Source organism: Caretta caretta, chromosome 4, assembly GCF_965140235.1.
Source record: "Caretta caretta isolate rCarCar2 chromosome 4, rCarCar1.hap1, whole genome shotgun sequence".
Lineage (NCBI taxonomy): Eukaryota > Metazoa > Chordata > Testudines > Cheloniidae > Caretta > Caretta caretta.
The window spans coordinates 149786669-149812758 of NC_134209.1; the positions used below are offsets into that span (position 1 = coordinate 149786669).

Below are 26090 nucleotides of genomic sequence, written 5' to 3' on the forward strand. Positions count from 1 at the left end.
CATGCTCAAATAAATTGGTTAGTCTCTAAGGTGCCACAAGTACTCCTTTTCTTTTTGTTTATTTCTATCTTTCCTGAACACACATCCTTCAGTGCCTGTATTCTAGTCATGACGACTATCCCACCATGTTTTTCTTATCCCCATAATATCTGGTTTACTTCCTGCACCACCAGTCGTTCTGATTCCTCCCTTTTGTATCCCTGGCTCCTTACATCCTTAATTGTTCGTGCTTGGCTTTGCCCATATTTCGCACCGCAGGGGGGTGTTAACCGGCCCCTTCACCTTGAATGGTCCCTTAAAATAGGTGCTAACTACTTATGCTAAGAAAAGGAGGACTTGTGGCACCTTAGAGACAAACAATTTATTTGAGCATAAGCTTTCGTGAGCTACAGCTCACTTATGCTAAGCAATCTGTTCCAGCTTGTATTTAGCTGTGACCCTCTGAGTACATTTTGCAGACCTGAAGAAGAGGTTGAAAGCTTATATCTCTCACCAGCAGCAGTTGGTCCAATAAAAGATATTCCCTCACCTACCTGGTCTCTCTCAAATCCTGGGAGCAGCACTGCTACCCCACCACTGTATATGATTAACTCCAGTCCTTTTACTGCCAGTATCGCCTGTCTGACCTTTCCGGGCAGTTGTACCTGGCACGATCTTCCCTGTGTTGAGATCTCAGCTGTTCTTCAAACATGAAATTTAATTGGCAAGGCCGAAAGAAAGTGCGTGTTAGAAATAATACTTAAAGATTTAATAAGAATTTTCTCTTTAGTTCCTGTAGCAGCTGAAGCTAATAGCAATTTAAGTTTTTAACAATATGCTAACAAATCTCAAGAGGTTTAAGTAGTTGGTAAAAAAAATTACCTTACAACTTTCACAAACTATTAAACTGGTGGTAAAAAGAAGTGCAACGAAACACTCAGTATGATTGTCCCTAAATCCTGTTGCACAAATAATTGTACTTAGCTTTTATATGGGGCTTTTCATCCATAATTTTCAGATTGCCTTACTACAAAAGATAAGCGTCATTCCTATTTTACAAATGTTGGAACAGGCACGGGAACTGAAGGTTATGTGGGGGACAGTATATGTGGTGTAGCTAGTGGCGTGAAAGAGGATTCAATAAGAAACCAGATCAGAGTTTTTGGGCTTTTCTACGTGAGGAAGTTTATATATGTCACGGTACCAGTATATTTATACTATGCTATAAGCCATTTTACTGGTAAATTTCCATGTGTATAAAAGCCCTAAAACTCTGATCCTGTTTCTTATTGAATCCTCCTGCATTCCACCAAGAAACAGGACTAGAGATTTAGGGCTTTTCTACGCAAGTTTACTGGTATAGCTATACCAATATAACTATAATAAGAAAAGGAGGACTTGTGGCACCTTAGAGACTAACCAATTTATTTGAGCATAAGCTTTTGTGAGCTACAGCTCACGCTCACGAAAGCTCGTGCTCAAATAAATTGGTTAGTCTCTAAGGTGCCACAAGTCCTCCTTTTCTTTTTGCGAATACAGACTAACACGGCTGTTACCCTGAAATATAATTATACTGTGCTTTAAGCAATGATACCAGTAAAGCTAGCTGTGGCCGTATATCTCCCCATGTGGACATCTCTTTTTCGGGATCTAGAGTTCCCTTTTCAGTTTAAAGAAAAGGAGGACTTGTGGCACCTTAGAGACTAACAAATTTATTTGAGCATAAGCTTTTGTGAGCTACAGCTCACTTCATCGGATGCATTCAGTGGAAAATACAGTGGGGAGATTTATATACATAGAGAACATGAAACAATGGGTGTTAACATACACACTGTAACGAGAGTGATCACTCACTGAATGCATCCGATGAAGTGAGCTGTAGCTCACGAAAGCTTATGCTCAAATAAATTTTAGTCTCTAAGGTGCCACAAGTCCTCCTTTTCTTTTGCGAATACAGACTAACACGGCTGCTACTCTGATACTTTTCAGTTTAGTTTGTGTCTCTGGAAATTGTTTAAGTGGAACCAAAAAAGGCATCCTGAATCCCGAAAGAGAGCATCCTCGTGGGGACTTACGCTGGCCCAGCTCTGCTGGTATAATTATACCAGTAAATTTCCCCATGCAGATAGCCCTGAAACTGGGGGGGGCGGGGGCAGGCAGCGTTTGTGGCTGTGGCTAAACTGAAAACCCAGGAAATGGGTCACGTTTTATGTTTTTGAGTTTAAATTGTGTATATGTACAAGAGGAATAATTCCTAAGTACTGTGAGAAAATCCTGATGCCTATAAGTATAGACAGGATATCACCTTTATCGGAGCGGTCATGGCCACTTGTACTTGCTGTCATTTATGTTTCTCATGCTGGAGCTAAAGAAGTTACTATCCGCACAGGTTTTAAAATGTCTTCACAGAGCACTTGGCTTTGCTTTAGTGCACAGCAGCAGTCACTGCTGCCCTCACGTAATAATGGCTGACTTTTCCTGCCTGTAGGCACCACCAGTTAATTAATCACTGGTGAATTAGGTATGGTTTAAGGAGAGCAGAATGTTGATAATCACATTCCCTAGGGTGGGACAAGACAGGAGGTGCAGCCAACTGCCTCGGATTCCCCCCGGGGAGTGATTCTATCAGGATAACCACAGCTATTTCAATTACCTTGTTCCTTCGATGACATTTCTTTCAGCTCGCTCCTTGCTTGTGTCTGCAAGGAGCCTAGATAGCATCAGAAGAAGGTTGAAGAGCACTAAGCTTGCTAGAGCCAGTCTTTATAATGGACTTTACATTTACAGCTATATGCAGGAGGCCAGTGTGCGCCCTGCAGTGGGCCATGGGCTTACCTCCACTCTGCTTCTCATCCAAACCAGTGCCTGAGAACAGTGCTACAACCACACCATAATATAGATTCCATGTGTTATCTGGGGAGAAATTCAGCACTAGGCCTAGCTCCGCTCCCACTGAAGTCAATGGTAAAACGCCCATTGATTTTAATACAAACGGAGTTAGGCCATTACTAAACAGTTTTGAAAATCCCACTCTGCATATCTTCAGATACTGGTTCATTTGTTGATTTGAGTTTGCAGGACTTATGAATACAATTAATGCTATTGTTTTTGGTCTAGGAACTAAGTAAATTCTCTAAAGCGTGCAGTTTTCATGAAAGATGATGTGCAAAATAAGCTTATGCTGTAACTTGTACCCATTAGCATTCTTCTTAGCGGATGCGCAATGTGCCTTAGATGACACGTGACTAGGATTCATCATCGAATTTGGTCCACTGGTTGGATTATTAGCTGCCTGGGCCCGGGCTGGGTACAGATGGGGAGTGCGATGTGAGTGCTGATCCATGACTGATACAGAGAGGCGCTGAATGCAATAACCATAATGGTCTTCAGCATTGAGGGCTCTGAGCTGCACTTAGACGGCCTTTTCTATCATGCAGGATCTAGCCCTGCTGTAGCTTCTTTAAAGTTATTAAAAAAGAATCCTTTTAATGAGGATCATTACAATAAGGTTTCATATGTCTGGGAACCATACAAATGCCTAGTGCCAGAGGAGACTCTTTAAGGAGGGTGGAATGTACAGTACTTTTTGTTTTAACAAGTGGACGGGTTGGTCCCATTTGGATCCTATGCATCATTTCCTTAATGATTTCCCTTTTATTTTCCAGGGTAAGGTGGCTCAGACTGCATGTATGTCTGCATGCAAACACTTATCCACTTCACTGATGCAGCTGCTGCTAGAAGCTGAAGTGAGGCAGCTTACATTGGGGGCCTTACAGCAGTTCAACCTGGATGTAGAGGAGTGTGAACGTAAGGCACAAAATCCTTCCATTTATCCTGTTGTACCTTGTTTAGCCATTGTGCACTGGGTCTTTCTGCTAGGACAGTGGTGGTTCTTGGGTTCAACTTGAAGATCTACTGAAAGGAAGCAAAGCTAATTCTAGCTCAGAGTTTTATTCTGTTTGTTTGTTTTGCGGTAGCACTTTCCAGCCCCAGAGGAAGACACAGTCCCTACCTCTTAGGAGCATATATTTAAAAAAGATGAGCAAATGGAGAGGAGAGTGGATGTAACATGTGATCAGGGTGATGATATATTGAAAATATATTACTGAGGCAACTTCCGTACTGGGGTTCCCCACATTACAAACACGCTTCTTGGCCTGACCTTTACAGTCTTCATTTTCCGCAGCATCCCTTTCTATTTTATTGTCTAAAGTATATCCAGTTGTTTGACTACACTTGTGGTTTGTTGTTAAGAATGTGTAAGAACAAATAACTAAAATGCCAAATGTTATTATCAAAGACAAAGCAGTACAGTACAGAACGGAGAGAGTTCATACTTTATCGTTCCTTCTGGGAAGTGAGTCTCACTCTGTGTTCACAAAAAGAACAGGAGTACTTGTGGCACCTTAGAGACTAATAAATTTATCTGAGCATAAGCTTTCGTGAGCTACAGCTTACTTCATCGAATGTATCCAATGAAATGAGCTGTAGCTCACGAAAGCTTATGCTCAAATAAATTTTTTAGTCTCTAAGGTGCCACAAGTACTCCTGTTCTTTTTGCGAATACAGACTAACGCGGCTGCTACTCTGAAACCTCTGTGTTCAGTTCGCCTGAAACAGAAAGTGTGCTTCAAACAATATGCCTTTAAACTTGCTATATCTATAGTAGGGTTGTTTGCAAGTTTAGATAGCACTCTGCACGTCACCCAAGACTGAAACCACCAGCCAGTTTCTTCCTTATCTCTGTTTGAAATACTGCATTCCAACTACCAGTTAGGTCATAGAGGTACATCCATTCAGGCATCTTGCCTTTCACAGGGTTTTGTATCTGCCTGTGCCACTGCTGACTTCAGCTGTGCAAAGGGTTATGGGTATTGCTTTTCGCATAAATGGAAGTGAACAACATTGTGGGAAAGGCATAATATAATTTGTGAATATAACTGCCCGCGTGCTGTGTATACTACAATAATAATGTGGTGTGTGCTTTGCCTAATATGTATACATTTGGCTAACAATTTGCATTTACTTTCCTATTCTGTCCTTTGAATAACAGTATCTCACTGATGTTCAATGGCATCCACCTGGCAGGGTAAAAAAATTCTCTAAAGGACAAGCTGTGGAAGCCCAATTGCTTGGAGTATTTAAAACAAGACTAGGCAAAACAGAAGAATATATGCTGTAGGGACTTGTCCTGCACTGGCATGGAGATGGACTAGCCATCTGATAGGTCTTTCTTATTTCTAGCCTGTTTAAATCCATGACATTTGCATTCAGAATAAGTTGTGTACATTTAAGAAAATGTACTGGGAGATATAGCAGTAGGTGATATAAAGCACACAGCAAGGATTTGCAGGCGTGGATATTAGTTTAATCATTCTCCTCATTAAGCGATTATGATGCTTTGCCTGATTATTCTCTGCAATGATTTGACTTTGCAGTGAGGATAATAGGTAGGATTAGACCTAGGCAATATTGATGGTGTACAGCATAATTATGCACACATCCTGTAAAAAGCCTTAGATCTTTTGCTTAAAATGCACTTCTACCCTAAAAAAGTGACTGTGAAAATGACATTGCAGGGTTAATTAATCACTGTATCCCACTGATTTCAATGTATAGTTTATTCAGTTAGCAAGTTAAGGTTTCTCTGCCAGCCCCCCCCCAAATTCAACGTGGGCTGTGATGCTCCATCTCTGTTCTTTCCTTCTCATGATTCATACCTACAGTAATGGACTTTTTCCAGACCAGATTATGCCCGGTGCAACCCCATTGACTTCAGTGACACCTGTGCAGATTAAGTTAAGGTTAAGGATTTACACTGAGAGTAGAATTTGCCCCTATATCAAGCTTAAGGTTTCTTGGGATGCAGTGCCGTGTCAGTGAAACAGGCACAATGTGAATGTCCAGGTGTCACGTGAATGTGTGTGAATCTATACATACCATAGATGGAATCCTGATGTCCTTACTGAACTCTTACTCAGGAAAGCTTCCTGTAAAGACCATTTTAGTTTGCCTGGCTAAAAACTGGGTAAACCTTGCATTAGGCCCAAACCCTTACCCAAGTAACTCATTATTTTGGTGTACGTATGATTCTGTGATACGCAGGGGTTAGTAAAATGTAGTGCAGTGCAGAACCCATAGAACCGTTTTGTTTCCATCATAGCAGAGGTAAAATACTGTGCACATGCTCAGTAGACATTTTTTTCCAAGTTAAAAGATAAGGATATTTTCAAATCATTTGCGAATATACAAAAAGTCACCATTCCACAGTACGGACTAATTTTTCTGTGACATTTCGTATTCTCAAATCAAGCAATTGTTCCATCAGAGTATCCAAACGCAAGACCAGAAACCTCATCCCAAATCTTCTGCAACTGCAGTGGAAAGATGTTTTAACAAAGCCACTATGGTTTTTAGGAGAAAATTACTGCCTCAGAGTTCACCGTTTATATGCTAGCTTTCAGCTCCATACCATGTAATGTCTGTCGTTACATCCCTGGGCTTTTGTGAAAATATCAAATGATCCACTTCTGCAGTAGATACACTGCTTGATGCAAATTTCCTCTGCATAGGCTGATAAAGTTTGGTTTGTTTGTTTTTTTTAAATTCAGAAACAAAAAGCACAACTTGGGTTAGAATTTTCACTTGTGGCATTTTCAAAATACCCACCCCTGTGGCTCTCCTGGGACCCTGAAGGTTGATGTTCGGATTGGGAACATGTCTTGGCAAAGGTCTGTGGCACAATCTCATTACAGCAGAGCCCTCTGAATTGAGACATTCTGTCAGTCCAATGTTGCTCCCATTAAACTCAGTGGCAAAACTGCCATTGACTTCAGTGCGAGCAGTACTGGGCCCTGAGAAAATACTGATCGCATTTCATGCTGGTTTATTGTAATCTTTATTTGGTAACACCTTCATATAAAGAAATCAGAACTTGAAATGTCACTTCTCTTTAAGACCAGGTGAGTACTATTTGATACTGTCCAAATGTCCCCGTTAAACACAAATGCTGCTAAGACTGTTTCAATTTATCAGCAACCATTGACATTCACTATCAAGATTAAATAGGTTCCCTGGCAGGTTACCCAGTTAAGTTTCTTCTGTCTGAGGGCCTGATCCTTAACCTTTTCCTAATTCTCGACATTCTTATTTGAATCCTCCTTGAGGAAGGATCTGGCCCCAAGCAGTGTGAACGGTATCTGAATTTTGCCACAGTTCCACGTGTAGAAGTCTAGTAACAGTTATGGCCCTGAAAAAGTTGTTTTCAATCCCGAATTGTCAACATCTGGGTTCATGGAGGGCCAGTCTGCACTGCTGAAAATAATGGGAAGCGTTCATCATTAATAATAGTTTCGCTTTCTTTTGCTTGGCTGAAAATGGACTTCGTAACCCTGTCGAATTTTCTTCCCATTTGTTAACATGGGTCACTAAGCGGCAGCTTTTTCCCCCTCTTAAAACCCCCAAACACTCAGGGAAATGGATGACATTTAATATAGGTTTTAAAAGCACGATTCCTTAAATTCCATGAGATTTGGAGGCAATTGTTCTGCGAGACAAAATCAGGAGCACTCAGACATTCCATAGCAGGTGCCGCCAACCTGAGCAGCAGGGGCAGGCGACCTGCTCCGCCCAACCAAGGCCTGAGATGCCATCTCAGTCAGGAAAATTGAGACAGATGCTGTTTCCCTGACCTTCCTATTCATCACTGTCAACCCTGCTGTTTGCCACTGAGAATGGTAAACGCAGACGTAGGTCATTCTTCCTTTTCGAAGACCGAAAGCCCTCGCTCCTATTTGTTTGTCTGGTGCTTTTGCTGACAGCGTGAATAATTTGAATCCTCTTCTGAGGAGCAGCTTGTCATGATTTTAATGCAACGCTAAAAAACAAACAAAAATCAATCACTGGATAGCCAATGTACTAAGAAAATAAATTTGTTTGTGAGAATTCTGTCTACTTGTCAGGTTAGGAGCAAAGCTCAGTTTTATCGTCTCCGGTAGTGATGCAGGTTTCAGAGGAGCAGCCAAATTTGTTAGTCTCTAAGGTGCCACAAGTACTCCTTTTCTTTTTGCGAATAGTGATGCAGTTTGCCTTGTTCCTGCCCTCTACACCTGATGTTTTAATTACCCTCGGTATTTAATTAAAGGCTGTTTTTACAGATATGCAAAGCACGCATCGCTCCCTTTGGCTTCAGTGGTATGGGATCTTGAGCCGTTCGAGTTTTTGTCCATGATCATGTTTTTTTTAAAATGCCTAGTGTGTGTGTCTTTGCATAATGATTAGGTACTAGACTGAAAAATACCTTCGGGTCTGGAGAAGGAAGAAGAAGAGAAGGACCTGGAGAAGAGCTATGTGCAGTTCAAAAACTGGACCCTTCCTCCAACAGAAGTTAGTCCAGTAAAAGATATCACCTCACCTACCCTGAACCAATAATCAGTCAGATGTCTAGGGCCAAGCACTGCACCACCAAACCCAGACATGGTCATCGTGGAATTCCCAGTCTGTACTACTAATTCTTCCTGAGAAGCAATGTACTTAGCATTTTTGGATAGTGCTTTGAGTGTTCAAAGCACTGAATATACGTTTTATTTATTTAAAAACCTTGGCAGAGAAAGCATTCTGAGGGCTTTAAATAAATTTAAGTAAACATAAAAGGCCAAATCCTGCCACCTTTTCATATGAGTAGTCCCATATATATCAGCAGGATTTCTCGTGTGAGCAAGGTAAGCAGGCATTGAGCCGCAAGGTTCTAACGAACATGTTAGGCTAGTGATTGGAGAGAAACCTGTGAATCATGAGATCTGTCATCCTGTGAATTGTCCCTCAAAGGAAGTGATGGAAACCACATTGCTTCAGACATCTAAAATTAGGTTGGACAAAGCACTGAAGAAAATGTTATAAGGAACCAGACCTACCCATAAAGGTACATTGATTTTTTTTTTTCCAGTTGCAAAGCTGTTTCCCAAGATGTATTAATTGCTGAAGAGTTTGAAGTTTTGTTCAGCTTTACCAGTGCCATGTCTGCAGTTTGCAGGAGGTCACCAGTCACTTGGAAATGTTTTCCTATTTTTACTAGTAATGATACTACTACTACGTGGCATTTATAGCACCTTCTATATGAAGATATAAAAGACTTTTATAAATGGTACGAGGAAGTGTTATTTGCTCCTTCTCAGAACACAAGAACTAGGGGTCACCAAGTGAAGTTAATAGGCAGCAGATTTAAAACAAACAAAAGGAAGTATTTCTTCACACAATGCACAGTCAACTTGTGGAACTCCTTGCCAGAGGATGTTGCAAAGGCCAAGATCATAACAGGGTTCAAAAAAGAACGAGATAAATTCATGGAGGATAGGTCCATCAATGGCTATTAGCCAGGATGGGCAGGAATGGTGTCCCTAGCCTTTGTTTGCCAGAAGCTGGGAATGAGCAACAGGGGATGGATCACTTGATGATTCCCTGTTCTGTTCATTCCCCCTGGGGCACCTGGCATTGGCCACTGTCTGAAGACGGGAGACTGGGCTAGATGGACCCTTGGTCTGACCCAGTCTGGACATTCTTATGTACATATTGTAAACTGAGCCACAGAGAAGTTAAGCAAGTTGCCCAAGGACAGAAACAAGTGCAGTAATAGTCCGAACTAAACCCAGGGGTCCGGTTCCAGTCTGTTCTAACCGATAGAGATGCTTCCTCCCCCTTTTTTTTAACCAAAGAACACCCCCCCGCCACCCCCCCCCAAAAAAAGCTGTGGACCCACAAATAGAAGAGGCAATGCCCATGCTTTAGAAAAGTCTTTTTGTTTGTTTGTTTTTTTCCAAAGGGCTTTATGTGCAATTTTACAATGAGTTTGATATGTGGCTTTTAACCTACTTCTATGCACACTGTTCTTTTCTTATGTTTTGGGACCCCCTGCTTTCTGATATTTTTCCAAACCATGCATATCTCAGAGGTAGCTGGAACTACAGATGACCCAAATTTGGACATTGCGACAAAAAGAGAAAAGAACGCTGTTGGTTTTTCTTACAAAAGTGGTTTTCACCAGCGCAACATATCCCAGTGCTTGTTTTTTACAATTGTTTTTTACAATCCCAGATTGTTTTTTACAATACTTAGATCATAAAATAAGCAATTCCATAATCTCTAAAGTTCTTTAACTGATGATTTATGAGAAATTAAAAGGGCAGTAAAATTATATTTAAAATTTCATTAAACTCCAATTTTTCATTTAAACCACTCCTGGGTATAGTCAGTAAGAAACACAGCTGTATCAACCAGTTTGAGGAGCACTGCAACCCAGTAAGTAAACATGCCACAATGCGCCTGTTCTGACCTCAGTGTAACTGTTTATCACCTCATTCTTCGCTATATTCGCTGGCTCCATAGCTTTTCTCACGTGGAAATTTTGTTATTCATTTAGCACTACAGCCTTCGCCCAAAATATTGTGTGCCCCCCTCCCCTCACTCATGTTTGTAACATGCAAAGCTCACAGTTTCCTGATGTTTTCTTAATCTTCAATGTATCTCATTACTATTAAGTTATAGGTGATGTGCATTAATGATCTGGAAAAGGGGATGAACAGTGAAGTGGCAAAGTTTGCAGATGATACAAAATTGTTCAAGATCGTTAAGTTCAGAGGAGACTGTGAGGAGTTGCAGCGGGGTCTCATAAAACTGGATGACTGTGTAACAAAATGGCAGATGAACTTCTGTGTTTATAAGCGCCAAGTAATTCACACTGGAAAAATAACCCCAACTATATGTATACAATGATGGGTTCTAAATTAGTTGTTGCATACAAGAAAGAGATCTTGGAGTCACCATCAATAGTTCTCTGATGGAGTCACCATCAATAGTCACCATCTGCTCAATTCACAGCAGCAGTCAAAAAGGTTAACAGTATGTTAGGAACTGTTAGGAAAGTGATAGAAAATAAAACAGTGGAATTATGGTATTTTTCTATATAAATCCATGGTTCTCCCATGCGTTGAATACTGTGTCCAGTTCTTGTCTCCCCAGCTCAAAAAGGATTCAGTGGAACTGGAAAAGGTTCAGAGAAGGCCAATAAAGATAGTCAAGGGTTTGAAACATCTTCCGTCTGAGGAGAGACTGAAAAGATTAGGGCTGTTCTGCTTAGAAAAGAGATGACTAAGGGGAGGTTATGATAAAATCATGGATGGCGTGGAAAAAGTGAATAGGGAGGTGTTATTTACCCTTTCACACAATACAAAACCAGGGGTCATCTGATGAAATTAATAGGCAGCAGGCTTAATACAAACAAGAGGAAAGTACTTTTTCACACAGCTAACCTGTGGAACTCATTGCCATGGGATAGTGTGATAGGTCCAAAGTATAAATGGGTTGAGAACTGGGTAAGTTCTATAGGCATCATGGCTTTTTTCATGGGAAAAGTTTGTCTAAATGCAGCCCTTCTACCAGGTAGTTCAGCTCCACTGGTCAGATTGAGATGATATACATCAGTACCATGTACTGGAACGTTCCTAGCTGGAACAGAGCTAAACAGCAAAGGAAAACAAAGCAAAATTGACAAAAAATGCTTGTTTTTCCAGCATAAAATCTTAGAAGGAGTATTAATTGCTCTCAGTAAGAGAATGTTATGCTAGGAAGACAAAACAGGAGCAAGTTCCTTCCCTCCCAACCTCAACTATTCAGGAACCATACCTTTGGCTTCACATGTCACTGAAATAATTTTGCTTTCTTCAGCACTAGTATGAAATTATTGGTGTGTGTGGAGTCACAAAGGGAACACAAATAGAATCCCTGGTCATTAGAGGCAATGCCACCTTCTTCCATTTGCATTTTCCTCGTGTGACTTTTCTTAAAGGATAAAAAATGCTACAGCGATAATAAAATGGTTCAGTGGTGTATTAGTATATGTAAATATTGCAAGTCAAAATACGAACCCTTTCAGACCTTGCTCAAGCAAATCTTGGAAGCCTTGCAGACTGTTAAAGATATATGGGCTTCTCTTTAGCAGTTAAATTTCCTTCCTCACCCAAGACCTCTTGTCTCCACTGCGTGCAACCCTCATTTGAGTCTTGACCTTGTACCCTCCTCATTCCATCTGTGCTGGAACCATTTTCTATCTCCTTCACTGATTTAGCCTTTCTATTTACTCGTATGAGCTCTTAGAATCATAGAATATAAGGGTTGGAAGGGACCTCAGAAGGTCATCTAGTCCAACCCCCTGCTCAAAGCAGGACCAATTCCCAGTTAAATCATCCCAGCCAGGGCTTTGTCAAGCCTGACCTTAAAAACCTCTAAGGAAGGAGATTCTACCACCTCCCTAGGTAACGCATTCCAGTGTTTCACCACCCTCATAGTGAAAAAGTTTTTCCTAATATCCAATCTAAACCTCCCCCACTGTAACTTGAGACCATTACTCCTCGTTCTGTCATCTGATACCATTGAGAACAGTCTAGAGCCATCCTCTTTGGAACCCCCTTTCAGGTAGTTGAAAGCAGCTATCAAATCCCCCCTCATTCTTCTCTTCTGCAGGCTAAACAATCCCAGCTCCCTCAGCCTCTCCTCATAACTCATATGTTCCAGACCCCTAATCATTTTTGTTGCCCTTCGCTGGACTCTCTCCAATTTATCCACATCCTTCTTGAAGTGTGGGGCCCAAAACTGGACACAGTACTCCAGATGAGGCCTCACCAATGTCGAATAGAGGGGAACGATCACGTCCCTCGATCTGCTCGCTATGCCCCTACTTATACATCCCAAAATGCCATTGGCCTTCTTGGCAACAAGGGCACACTGCTGACTCATATCCAGCTTCTCGTCCACTGTCACCCCTAGGTCCTTTTCCGCAGAACTGCTGCCTAGACATTCGGTCCCTAGTCTGTAGCTGTGCATTGGGTTCTTCCGTCCTAAGTGCAGGACCCTGCACTTATCCTTATTGAACCTCATCAGATTTCTTTTGGCCCAATCCTCCAATTTGTCTAGGTCCTTCTGTATCTTCTCCTCCCCTTCCATCTCCTACATTTGTAAATCTACTTGGGCAATGTTGCACGTATGTACCACTTCCTTGATTTCACCTCTGTTCAAATCCTCATCCATCCCTTCATCTCTTCTTATTTTCTCTACCACTCCTGCCATCTGTCACAGCCTCCCTCTATAGCTTACACCTCATTGACTTCTTCTCAATGTGTCACATGTACCTCTCTGTACTTGCATCTTCTCCTTGGTTACTAGGCTTTCCTTTGGTTTATCTGCTCATGACCCTGTGCAACACACTAGGAGAGGATATCAGTTCTCACGTGCCTTTTACTGAGACCTTGAATGGTTGAGTGGTTATGGGTTGTCTGCGTGAAATTACCCGTACAAAAGTAGTTTTCTTAAAAAGACTTCTTAAAAACAGCAAGAACATGATAGAAAAACAAAGAGAAACAATCTGCATAACGTCCCTACGTGTGAACTTCTCATAAGTTAAACAGTAAAATGAAAAGAAAATCTTACATCTCTATCAATCATTCACCTCTGACCACTCCTGACACCACCTTTCCCTTTTGTGTCCCAAAGATCTTTCCTGGTTCCTGCCTTTTAAAGCTCCTAAGCCTATGTCAAATCCTTTGATATTAAAGGGCTTCCAGAATTCAGTATCTTTCCAGGCAGTCCTCCATCTCTGTGTCCCAGTTTTTCCCCAAATAGTCCTGTGAAATACAGAACCACACAATTGGCGTTTGTAAACCTTTTCAACCTCCCCTTCAGGGGAAAAAATGGTCATTCGAGTAGATAATTCACCTCTTCCAAATATTAAGCATCTTAATTCAGCAGAGAGCTTATCGTCTGCTCTTTCTATTCTATGTCTTTGGGTTTGGAAAAGTAACCTTTAGACATCCATAACTCAGTTCTTTCTATACATATGCCCAACATTATCTATTACTTATTGACAGATACCAGCCTTCCTGTCAAAAGACTTCCAATTTCATCTGAAAACTTCTACTTTCTTGTACTTTAAAATGTCTGGCAACCCAGCAGAGAGTTGTTCTGTGTTGTTGTGGAGGCAGCTCAGACCTGCCAGCGTCTGAAGGCTCAGGCACACCCCCTTGAAACATCTGTCAAATTTGTTCTGCCTCTTGAAGAAGTAAACTGGATTCCGGGCTCTTCTTTGTCCCAGGGCATTAGAGGAATGGACGTTTTTATTGAATTTGATCCAGTTTGGATCAATTTGATAACTTGGGGGTCATTCTCTGAAATTCTCACTACCTTGATAATTTGGCTGTTAAAGGGGAAATTCAACAAAGCAGTGTTGGGTTTGAAAGTCACTGAGGAAATTCAAGTTCAATATGGAAATTGTGAAACGGGTTATTGAAACTTTGGCCAAAGTTCCAGCGGCCTACTTGCTATGCCGCTGTTTGGCCTTCCCATCATAATTTCTTACCTTTCTCTTCTTGTAAGGAACTCCAGTATAAGGCTTTGCATTTTGGTCTGACATAGTACTCAAGGTATTTTACAAAGTATTAATGTCCCTACAGATGATCTTTACACATCTTAAACAATATCCTGATCATAGCTCATTCGAAGAAGAAAGCATTAAAGGATGTGGAACACACCATTCAGTTTCCTGAGAATTGCAGCTAGGTATCATATTTTCCCCAAAACCATGCCCACTTCACATATGTAACCACTTCTGGAATCCTGTGTCCAGTTCTGGTGCCCACAATTCAAGAAAGAGGTTGATAAGTTGGAGAGGGTTCAGAGAAGACCCATGGGAATAATTAAAGGATGAGAAAACTTGTCTTATAGTGATAGTCCCAGAGCTCCATCTATTTAGTTTTACAAAGAGGTTAAAGGGTGACTTGTTTACAGTCTAAAAGTATCTATATGGGGGAAAATATTGAATAATGAGCTCTTCAGTCTAGCAGAGAAAAATATAACACACTCCAATGTCTGGAAGTTGAAGCTAGACAAATTGAGACTGGAAATAAGGGATATTTTTTTAACAGTGAGGGTAATTAACCATTGTAACAATTTACAAAGGGTTGTGGTGGCGCATCATTGATGATTTTTTAAATCGAGATTGGCTGTTTTTCTACAAGATATATTCTAGGAATGTTGCCGGGGGAAAGTTCTGTGGCCTGTGTTATACAGGTACACGTGCCCCTGGGGGTACACAGAGGTCTTCTCAGGGGGGTACATCAACTCATCTCGATATTTGCCTACTTTTACAACAGGCTACATAAAAAGCACTAGCGAAGTCAGTACAAACTAAAATTTCATACAGACAAAATGAGAAGGTCAGCAATTTTTCAGTAATAGTGTGCTGTGATACTTTTGTATTTTTATGTCAGATTTTGTAAGCGAGTAGTTTTTAAATGAGGTGAAAGTTGGGATACAGAAGACAAATCAGACTCCTAAAAGGGGTACAGTAGTCTGGAAAGGTTGAGAACGACTGCTCTAAAATATCAAGAAGGAAAGAGACGTGTCCATAATTAGAGTTCCCTTTTGGCTGAGTAATCCTTGGTGTTAGGAGCCCTAGCCCTATCAATGTGCCTTCCTGTATTTCTTTCTCACCAGCCAGATCTTTTACGCCACAGTCCAACCCTAAATTCAGAAGCACAAAAACTATGCTCAGGGCTCCATTTGTCACTACATCCATCTTTTAATCTTTATCCTTGGGGCAAATTTCATAGCCTTCTGGAGAAGAATGAGAGACCAGTGTTTGTGTTAACACCAACAGATGCACCAAAATAAGGGATGTGAATGATTTCAGTGCCACTTAGAGCAATTGAGAGGATTCTGCCATGAACTAAAGCTGCCTGTAATTCCTGCACATGCAAACAGACAACACTCATTAATAGTCAGACATCCTTTGAGGATTTACAAGTGCGCCATATAATTTTAACTTCTCATTGGATGCTCAAACGTGTTGGTGGTGGTGAAGGAGGGAAATGAGAAAGGAGGTGGTCGTGTTATAGCTCTGCCTACAGGTTTGCCCTAATTGTGATCTCAACTGTGGGCAAGTGGATAAATCTTCCAATCACATATAAATGTTGATGGAAAAAGGTGTAAAAAGGAGACAGACTGAATTAGTCTGAATAAAATGGCCTCCTGATATAACTCAAGGACTGTGTTAGGATAAATAAGAGAAACGTGGGACTAAAAATCAATTAACTGAAATTAGGCCGAACTGGTGGACAAAATGATGGTAACGCTGGATTCTACGGAGGATGCTCTGTCAACCAATTTGGCTGTGTGTGGCATTATCGCTAGCTGATTCCTGCTTTTAGCTTCTAGCGGCTAAACTGTGCCTTCTCATGTTCTAATCCACTGTATTTAGGCCACATATTTAATCTCTGTTCTTTTTCTTTGTGCATACATCCTCCTATCCCAGCACCTTCCTGCACAATCTCAGGCAACCAGTGGATATTAAGCTTTGCTTGATTTGTAATTTATTCTCTCTAAAAGCATTGCAGTCTGCCACACTAACTACAGTGCTCCTCATCCTCCTCTCCAGTGAACTTTTCTCCTCCAAACTCATTCACCTTAACTTGACGCCCTAAGGGTTCTTTCCACCCTAACCCTAATAATCATCATCACAAATACATTTATTATGCTGCACCCAAAATGTGAGATGTATGTCACACACAGATGAGAGGGCGAGTGCTAGTAACAATGCGCTGGGATTAGAGAGAGGGGAAAGTTAGTGCACATGATTATTTTAGGTTACATACACATCTTGATTTTTTTGATGAATGTGCGTAAATGTGTGGTACACACTAAGGCATACCGTATATTTAGGTGTCCAAAATATGTATAGATTATGCATGTTTTCATTTTTTCTGTGCTCATTTTTGCCCCCACCCCCTTCTGGAAGTATCCCAATCTGATTCTTATTACTGTTGAGCCATCTGCAATATGCATCTGCTGAATTAGCCCTTTGTACATAAATAGGTATAATACACGTGTAGATACTATACTTGACACTGCTCACCAGTGGAAATCATTCCTTGCCCAGAATCTCGTAGACAAAGCCATAGACCTTTTCAGCACTGTGGAAGCTGAGAATAACTCCATAGCAGGCAACTTTCTTGCTGGTGGAAACTGTTCCTTCATACATCTTGATCTCCTTTTCCTATCCTCCCTGGGGTCTTCATTCTGTATGCAGATGAGCCCTGTTGCCACCTGTCCTTCAAATTCCTATCCATCCCCACGTCCTTTAGTCTTCTTCCTCAGTCTGGTGTTTCCCTTGATGGATCTTATGGCTGTGTATTTGCTCTCTTCACTCAACTACTCTTCCCAATTCTGTTCAAAATCTCACTGTCACCCACCTCTGCATACATAAGTTTGAGCACAGCTGCATCTTTGTTCTCTCGGTTTGCCCTTCGCTCCCATGTTCTCTTTCCTACATCTCAAGTTCCACCCTGTATGCTGTTCAGCTGTGAACCATCACTGTTACAACTCTCAGACTCAATCACTGTTATACACCCCAGCTCTGGAGCACTATGAGGTCTGGAGCCCTCGTTAGATACTCTATAGGGTTGCCATAGTTCAAACCCTACCTTGATATCACCCCTTTTGCCTGCAACAGCCTCTCAGCTGTTATACTCCAAGCCGCCGTCTCTGTCTCCAAAGGTCTGCTGCAAACCCACCTCCTCCACTAGTCCTGCGAACAATGTCTGTGTATAAAGTGTATGTGTCAGTTTTGTAAAACTCTTCTGAGCATTTACGAGACCATACAGAAAATGTGCTTTTATAATTATCGTCTTGACATGGGGCAAAAATATTGCACAGCCTTGGCAAGTGGGAAGGTAGGATTTTGCAAGAGTGTGTGTGCGTAAGTGTAAAATACATAATACAAGGGATATAATATCAAAAAAAGTGTGTGTGTATATATATAAATAGTGTGTATATAAAATTCAGCTACTACAGTGACAAAAGGGGCCTTCAGAGAGGGAGAGTGAGTGAGTGTGTGTGTATTAAAAAAAAAAAAAAAGAGAACTTGATGGTTTGGCATAAAGGTTTAATTGGCACGAGTTTGGGATAACTGCATTTTTCACAAGTAGTGAAACCATGTGCCAATTATGCAGGTTACATTAAATGAGTGCTAATAAAATCTTTGTACCACCCATCCACACCATCATTCTGTATGTTCTTGTCCCTAAATTAGTGAATTTGGGAATAAAGAAGCCAACTGTGTTTACTCCTAACTATGCAAAATGTATTAGAATCTCTATGTACTTATATACTTGCATGTATAGCTGTGTACACTATATGAAAGGAGATTACCAAATTCTGTATCATTAATTTACAATGGGTGCCTTTTTGCCTTGTGTGTTTGAACTCTTTATTCTTTGTTCATTGCTTAACAGTTCCTTGATTCTTTCTTTGGAGAAGCCTTTTGGAAAAGAGGCTAGAGTCCCACTGTAACCTGCCCTGGGTGGCCCTAGCTGTAGGCCTTGCAAAGACATTACTTCTTTGGCCTGAACACAAGCCTCTCAAACCTTTAGCTTGGCTAAATGCTTTGTACAAACAGCCGCATACAGATCTGCTCTATTCTCTTGTGATTTTCTGCTCAAGGGGCCATATGGTAGGTGGCTTGCTCTATCTCGCCACTTGCCTTGGTAGTGGAGAAAATACAATAAACAAATCTGACAGTGCCGAGGCCACCTCTGTGCTGGGTCGTTCTGAGAAAACTGTACTGAAACCTGATTGAGGAGATTAAAACCAAGAACTGGCTGTGTCTTTCCTTTAAAACTCTGTTCCTTTTTAAAAGGACTTTGTACATTTCCTTGCCCCAGATAAGTTTGTGGCATTGGTATGTAAAATGTGACCTATGAGTACAGAGGGTGCTGAAGTACTTTGTAATAATAATGTGGTGAAACACCCCATTCATTCCTGTTCCAATCCCTTGAAGTCAATGTACACAATACATTGAATAAGCAATATATGTGATCCCCTTTGTACTGTAATACAAGTAATATAATAATGATCTCATAGGCTGTTTCGCTCCTCGGATGTATTATTCGTGCAATGCGTGCCTCCACCACTTTTTCTGATGAGTTACCGTTTGAGCCAGTCTGCACTACAGAATTTACTGAGGCAATGTATGTTTAATACAGCGGTGCTATAACATGGTTTACTCTTCAGGATGGACCATACTTTATTACAGCTGTTTATTAAAGTTTGTTACACCCCACTACAGACAGGGTTGTAACATGGTTCCTCAACATAACTAGAGCAGAGCTAATAATTAGACACATGTAATGAATGAGATGGATTTTACCTTGAATTGTCTCTAAACAGATCACAAGATTTGGGAATGTATTGCTTATCTGGAAACATTCAAGAATATCAACCTCAGATCTTTTGCAAGCAGATTGTCATGAATATTGAAAGTCATGTCTCTGCACAAGTTGGGAATTTTACAGTTGAGTTTAGAATTCTAAATTAGTTTCGAGCAACGGTTAGACACTTGAATTTACAAACTGGCGTTTTAAAAAAAAATAATAATAATTTCAGATATTTCTCCCAATGTTCACTCAGCTGTAGATATAATAGGATTTATATGGACTTTGCATCCATAGAAGCAAAAATACACCCCTGCCCCTCTTAAAACACTCCTTTGTTACAACACAGTGCCCAATGCAGTAAACCTGTAGACAGGCCGCTTAAATACTCCATCTCAGTGATAATATTTTTTATGGATGCATGGGAAGCCAGAAGACTTTTTCCTGTATTTAAAACGTGTGTGGTGTTCAGACAGTATATGCTCAAAGTTAAAGGTTTAATACAGGGGTTTTGTGTTATGTGAATGTGCCCAGATGCTGTAGGAACGGGCATGTAACAGAAAATCACCTCTTGCAGAGCACCAGCATAAGACCTCTGCATTGCTTAAGTCCCTCTTAGCCCTGGTCTATACCGGGGAGGGGGATCAATCTAAGTTACGCAACTTCAGCTACGTGAATAACGTGGCTGAAGTCGATGTACTTAGATCGCCTTACCATGGTGTCTTCACTGTGGTGAGTCGACTGCTGCCGCTCCCCTGTCGACTCCGTCTGCGCCTCTCACGGAGCTGGAGTACAGGAGTCGACGGGAGAGTGCTCAGGGGTCGATTTATCGCGTCTAGACTAGATGCAATAAACAGATCCCCGCTGCATTGATCGCTGCCCGCCGATCCGGCGGGTACTGTAGACATACCCTTAGGGTCTGGACTGTCTCCTGAGCACATGGGTGAAATTCAGTCTGTTAAATAAGTTTTATACAAAATGCTCAGTAAAATTAATGTAAATGGTTTAATGACATTTAAAACTAATTAAACGAAAATAGCTTGTCACTCTAAATTTCAGCTTTTCCCTGGACTGTTTGCAGCCCAGACCTTGCAGCACAGTGGCTATAGCTGGAGACTCTGAAAATGAAATCGACTAGATACTGAGCAGTTTAGTTTAACTGTACAATCTCCATGATGTGCAAATATAAATCAAAACCAAACTTATCAAACATACATGCTTAAATTTAAGCCTCATGCCCATATTTAGGGACCATCAAAGATGGACCTACCTTTGCCAAACATCTTGAATGGTGAAATTTAAATTAGATTTATTTTTTTTTCATTCTTTGTTAAATTAAGTTTCTGTTAGTAGCACGGGTATGGAATTTTGGTTTTGAAAACCTGTTTATTAATCTGACTGCCTATCTGAGTTCTATAACAAAAAGTAACTCGCTGCAATTTTCCAAATATTCCATTCCTTTATTGTACTACAGTGAGAGTCACTTTAGAAATGCTTTATCGAGAGGTTAGTCATAATGCCGTTTAGACTATTTTGATATTTTAAAATATATGAAAAAGTAAAACTAAAACTATTGACATTTGAAAGTTGGCTGCCATGTCCTTGACCGTAAAGTGCCAATCTCCAAATTGCAGGATGTGCCTCCTCCGACATTTGAATGAAAAGGTTGCGTTGGAGGGAGGACAAATTATCTTAATTGCATGAGAATTTGGAAATAGGGCAAATTCTGTGTGTCTCATTAAAGCCAGGGGGACTGCTCAAGTGACGGGACTGCAGAATCAGGGCCTTAAAAATGTGGCTCATTACTGTATTTTTATTTCTTGGTATTACTTCAAAGTGAGAGAACTAATGCAAGCAGGCTTCCAGTGAAGGGAATGTATGAAGTGAGGTGACATCATTTAGGGCTTTGTGGGTCACCATATATTATCCCTCAGTACCTTAGTTTGGGCATGAAGATGAAAAGTAAAACCTTGCTTTTATCTTCCTTTACACCCTTCTTGCTTTCATCAGGGGCACGGGGGCTGTGGAGTTTTCATGCTAGGCTGGGGGCTGTTCTCCTACCCTAAAAAGTCCTGACATGATGAATAACTGTGCTGAAGTAGCTGCTAAATCATGGGCGTTGGGATCATTTTATTTAAAAGCTGTAGCTTGGAGTATTTTTTCTTCTTCTGTACAGCCATGGAACAAAGTAAATGATGTCTCCTGCAAACTGTCCCAGTTTGATATACTGTAATTCCACAAAAGCAACACAATTCAGCCAAGTGAAAACACAGGACATACAGTTGGTATATCATATTCCTAGGTGACTTCACAAACCACATACACTTAGACATGAGGGAGTAGTGAAGTTGGAGATTCAGCCATGATCCTTGTATCTTAGGGTAGATCTACACTACCTGCCGGATCGGTGGGTAGTGATCAATCTATCAGGGATCGATTTATCGCATCTAGCTCGCTCTGCCACCGACTCCTGCACTTCACCGCAGTGAGAGGCGGAAGCGGAGTCGATGGGGGAGCAGCGGCAGTCGACCCTGCATCGTGAGGACGCGAGGTAAGTCGACCTAAGATATGTCGACTTCAGCTACGCTATTCTCGTAGCTGAAGTGGCATATCTTAGGTCGATTCCCCCACCCCACCCCCCCACCTGCCCAGTGTAGACCTGGCCTTAGTGAGGTCCTGGTTTTGTATGAAGAGTCATTCAAACGGTTGCTTTAGTAGACTTGGGCGAGATCAGATGGCGTGAAACAGGCCTTCAACACAAGTGCTCAGCAAGGAGAGATGCGGTTGTCAGCCTTTTTATGACAATTATCAACCAAGATCTGTGAAATGAATGTGCCACCAAGATCCTCTAAACTGAAATCATAATGTATGGTCCCCCGTATTAGTTTTAGACTAAGTTTAACCAATAAATTAAAAGAAAAATAAACCACCTGAGTGTAGAATTGGGCCAGAAAGAGGCAAACGTGGCTTTGGAAGTGTTGTTTGCTTTATAAACCAACGTTATTCAGATGTCAAAAGTCCACTTCCACAATAAATAAATAAGCCACACAGTAGGGGCAGTTCTTCCCATTTTGGGTGCTTGTATACGGGCAATAATGTTTTATACCAGATAATGCAGATAATCTGCTGCAGAATAATTAATGGTGCTGCTGGGCATATTTTTTTTTTTTTTTGATGAATGCTTATGGAACCCTGTGACAGGCATGAAATTAGAAAATACCTTCAGTGCCCTAAAATATAAATAGCTTTCGGAACTGAAAAGAGTTTCACAGCTGAAGATTTTATTGTGTTGAGAGGAAAAACTTTTCCACCCCCACCTCCCCTTTCTTCTTTGCAAGTTGTTTGTCCATTCACAAAACAAATACTCTGAAGCCCAGTGCGGCTCATGGGAATAAATTTCAGGTCGAATTAGTACAGTTTCCTTGCTGTCAGGACGGTGGAATTAATGGTGTTTTGATGACACAAATTTTGAAGGGCAAACAAAGAAGCTGAAGGGAGGGAGACATGACTCCTTAGAAGTGCAGTCCTCCTCTCCCCCAGTCTCTCTTGTCTTCCCTGTCATCCGTCTGCCAATCTCCCTGTCCATGGTTAGTTAAAGGCGCTTTTTATCCTCTTTTCTTTCCCACAGAGTTTGCCAGATCCGGGCCAGTGCCTGGGTTCCAAGGGGACACACTGCAGTTGGCCTTCATCGACTTGAGACAAGTAAGTCTTTGTGTTTTTGTTTTTTGTTTTTCTTTTAAGATGTGTGACTGAAGACCATCAGGTCTTAAGGAAAAGGGAGGGGAGGGGAAGCGGCATTGGGGATTCAGGCCAGAGACCTATATTCTCCCCCTTCCTCTCCCGTACTCAAGACCGCCAACTTATTTAGCTATCCAGGGTCCTAGGAGTGGCCGAGGTGAACGAGTCGGTGGTTAGGGGAAAGGGAGAAAGACATTAGTGACCCCAAGCAATGGGCCCATTGTGCTCTGGTTGGCTTCTGCAGACATGGCAAAAAGATAACTCTGAAACTCTCTGCACTGACACTAAGCAGGTGTTGTTAACAGAGAGAGCAGTGATGCAGAGACCGCCTGCATGGAGCACTTTTGTTCGCAGATAATGCCCGGAGAAGCATTTCAGGAGGGCGAAGGAATTTGCATTCTGGGTTGTGTAGGGTGTATGTGTGTGTGTTTTTTCCCCCCGCTCCCCCTTTTGCAAACGTTCCCTAGCCATGAATGACAAAGTGGCTGTTTATGAAGATGGGTACAAAAGGCTCCGCCCATTGATGCCTATCTCACAAGGGATCCCATTATAGCCATGTTGACCGTAACAGGTACTAAGGTATCCCTGGAGCTTGGCAGGGCAATTCAGGGAAAAGGGCCATTCGAGCGAGTCATTTGTTATGGTAGAAATGGGCATTATTAATATACCAGGCGGGGGGAAAAAAGGGAGCAGGGCCCTGTCATCTCTTGGCACTGAAGATGGATGGGGTTGGATAGAAAGTCTGAATGAAGTAAGACTCGATGACTGATGTTTCTCTCCTATTAAAACAATCTTTTTTTGTCTGTTAACCCCCTCCCCCCGCTTTGTCTCTCCTGCCATAATGATGCAGTGCCTCTTGTTTTCAGGGTTGACATAGTTTGCATTCTGAAAACTTTCAGATGCACAGGGTATTTCTTTAATCTGCATAATCCCTTGTATCGATGATCTCCTCACCACTGTGACTCTGATTCATGCCGGAACAGCTTTTAACCCATAATGGATTGCGAACTCTCTCCGAATCCAATTGATGTGCATTGTAATCTGTCATCCAATGACACTTGTGCAAAGCTACATTAAAGTTTGATGATGATAATAATGAGTCTCCACACACTTACATTTGGGAATTCAATTCTGCGTGGTTTGTTTCTACATCAAACTTTTCCATTCGGTTAAATGTAAGGTCCATTTGCTATATGGTCTTAAACGCCTCGCAGGAAAGAAATGAGTTGTCATTCCCAAATCTCATGCTTCTGCATACATAAGGGTTTCAACACCACATGCGGAGTTGCCAGCAAAGCACACATGACCTTGTGTTTTAGGTAATATAGGGGGGCTGGTTCTTCTCCAAAGATGCAGAGATGAATGGAGGGATTTTGAAGAGAAAAGCTTAGGGTTTTTTCTAAAGAATTAAATGCCCTAAAAATGCTTCTCAGGCGTTTAACTTCTATGAAGCAGTGTAATAACTGGTAGGCCGGTGTATGTGTAATGTTAATATGGTTTATAAGGGCAGTATGCACCCAAGTGAATGCAACATGAGCCAGGATGCAGCTAGACGGTGGTCTGTCTGTTGCTTCCTCTCTGGTGTTTCTGCTTCTCTGTCAAATACTCTCCTCTACCCAAGTTTTCTCTAATTATATTTGTTTGCGAGTTCCTGCTACTAAGTGTATTCTGTTCTTTCTCTTCCACTAACTGGTCTTCAGCATTTTTGATAACTTGCCAAAGATGTAATCTGTGCTGGGTTAAAGTAAAGACCTGACCCACCTAGGCTGCCTAGTGGAATCAGCAGTTCAGGACAGGCAATGCCATGATATCTTTGAGTGTTGGAGTGATGCTGTCTTGATACAAGTAGGGTATTGGTCGGGTAGCACATGGTATTTGACCATTCTGTGTCATTCTGAAACCTCTGGGAAATACAGATATCATTTGTTCATACAGGGCAGTGCATGACATTTTACATAAATATAAGTTCCCTGTCTGCACAGATTTTCACTGTGTGAAACCCTGGTCCTGCAAGGAATTTTGTGCAGCCCCTGCACGTACATGGAGCCCTGCTGACTTTCTCAACACAGGCAATTTTAAAAAACCCGAACCCTGGTCTTTCTATAACTGTGTGTTTGGGGTGTTCCACGGATACTTTTGCTCTGTCATAGTTATATCATGTGAAACACTGGGAACTTAACAGAGCTAAATTTGAAAGTCACCTCTTCAAACCACTTCAGTGGGGTAAGACTTAGACAACCGCTGTCTTTGAGTTTACAACAGCTGTTTTGCTTACCACTTGTCAAACAACAAACATTTTATATGCGTCTCTTACTGTGTCCCGAAGCCAGTTGCAGTCATGGGTTTATGTTGAATGACAAAGGATGTTTCCCTCAAATATACACTTTCCTCCCCCTCCCCCGCCATATTCCCTAACTTCCCACATTACCTGTATAATCATAGGTAGCCTTTCTTATTTTATGAGTAGCATGAAATAAAAAGTGAAAAGCTGGATTTTTTAAAAAATAATTAATTGGTCATTCATAGACATGGCAAAGTTAATTGGAAGGTTATTTGGTGAGATACATTTATTTCTTTAATGTGGATTTCCAGTTCATGTTTTAATCAGAAACTTGGTGGTAAAAGTTGGAAGAAATGAAAGATTTTTGTGTTTAGCCTCCTGCCAACGGACACCTTTCGTACTGCAATGCTGTCTGCAGCGTCCTTGCTGTCTGCTTTGTGTCGCTCTTGTCAGTTTCATGCTAGGAAGTAATTGCATTCAAGGCTACTCTCTCCAGCCGGCAGCATGAAAGCATGGCCCCAGAACGGGCCATGACAGCTTGACAGTGAGCATATATTCTCCCATTTTTTTCCAAGAAAATTTGTTTCTATTCTCTGTGTAGGGCTAGTTGCATAAACAAGAGGCAGATTGAAAACAGGCAATTGCATGAGCTTTACACCAAGTGCTTAGATTTAGTCCTGGGCCACACCTGGACGGGGACTGCCCATCCCACTGAGCGTGCTTTTAAATACTTGTTAAAAAAATGTCAGAAACAGCTTGTTTTGTCCTTTGATGAAATACATACTGCAATGTGCAAACCACGAGAGAGAGATTAAGTCGGTTAAACTGGGTATTTCCCTGCA

General features: G+C 41.4%; 1 protein-coding gene across 7 annotated transcripts in view; it reads left to right on the forward strand.

Annotated features, from left to right (window-relative positions):
* The window catches only part of EXOC6B (exocyst complex component 6B), a 456321-nt gene that overhangs the window by 330692 nt on the left and 99539 nt on the right, over positions 1 to 26090 (forward strand). For 5 of the 7 annotated variants that reach the window (XM_075128155.1, XM_075128156.1, XM_048846428.2 and 2 more), the window contains 2 exons: positions 3645 to 3786; positions 22858 to 22931. The exons of 1 other annotated variant lie outside the window; for it this stretch is intronic. In XM_075128155.1, the coding sequence (XP_074984256.1) occupies positions 3645 to 3786; positions 22858 to 22931 (216 nt within the window). Of the gene's footprint in view, positions 1 to 3644; positions 3787 to 22857; positions 22932 to 23833; positions 24035 to 26090 lie in introns of those variants that run through there. One more of the 7 variants, XM_075128157.1, reaches the window with a different exon arrangement.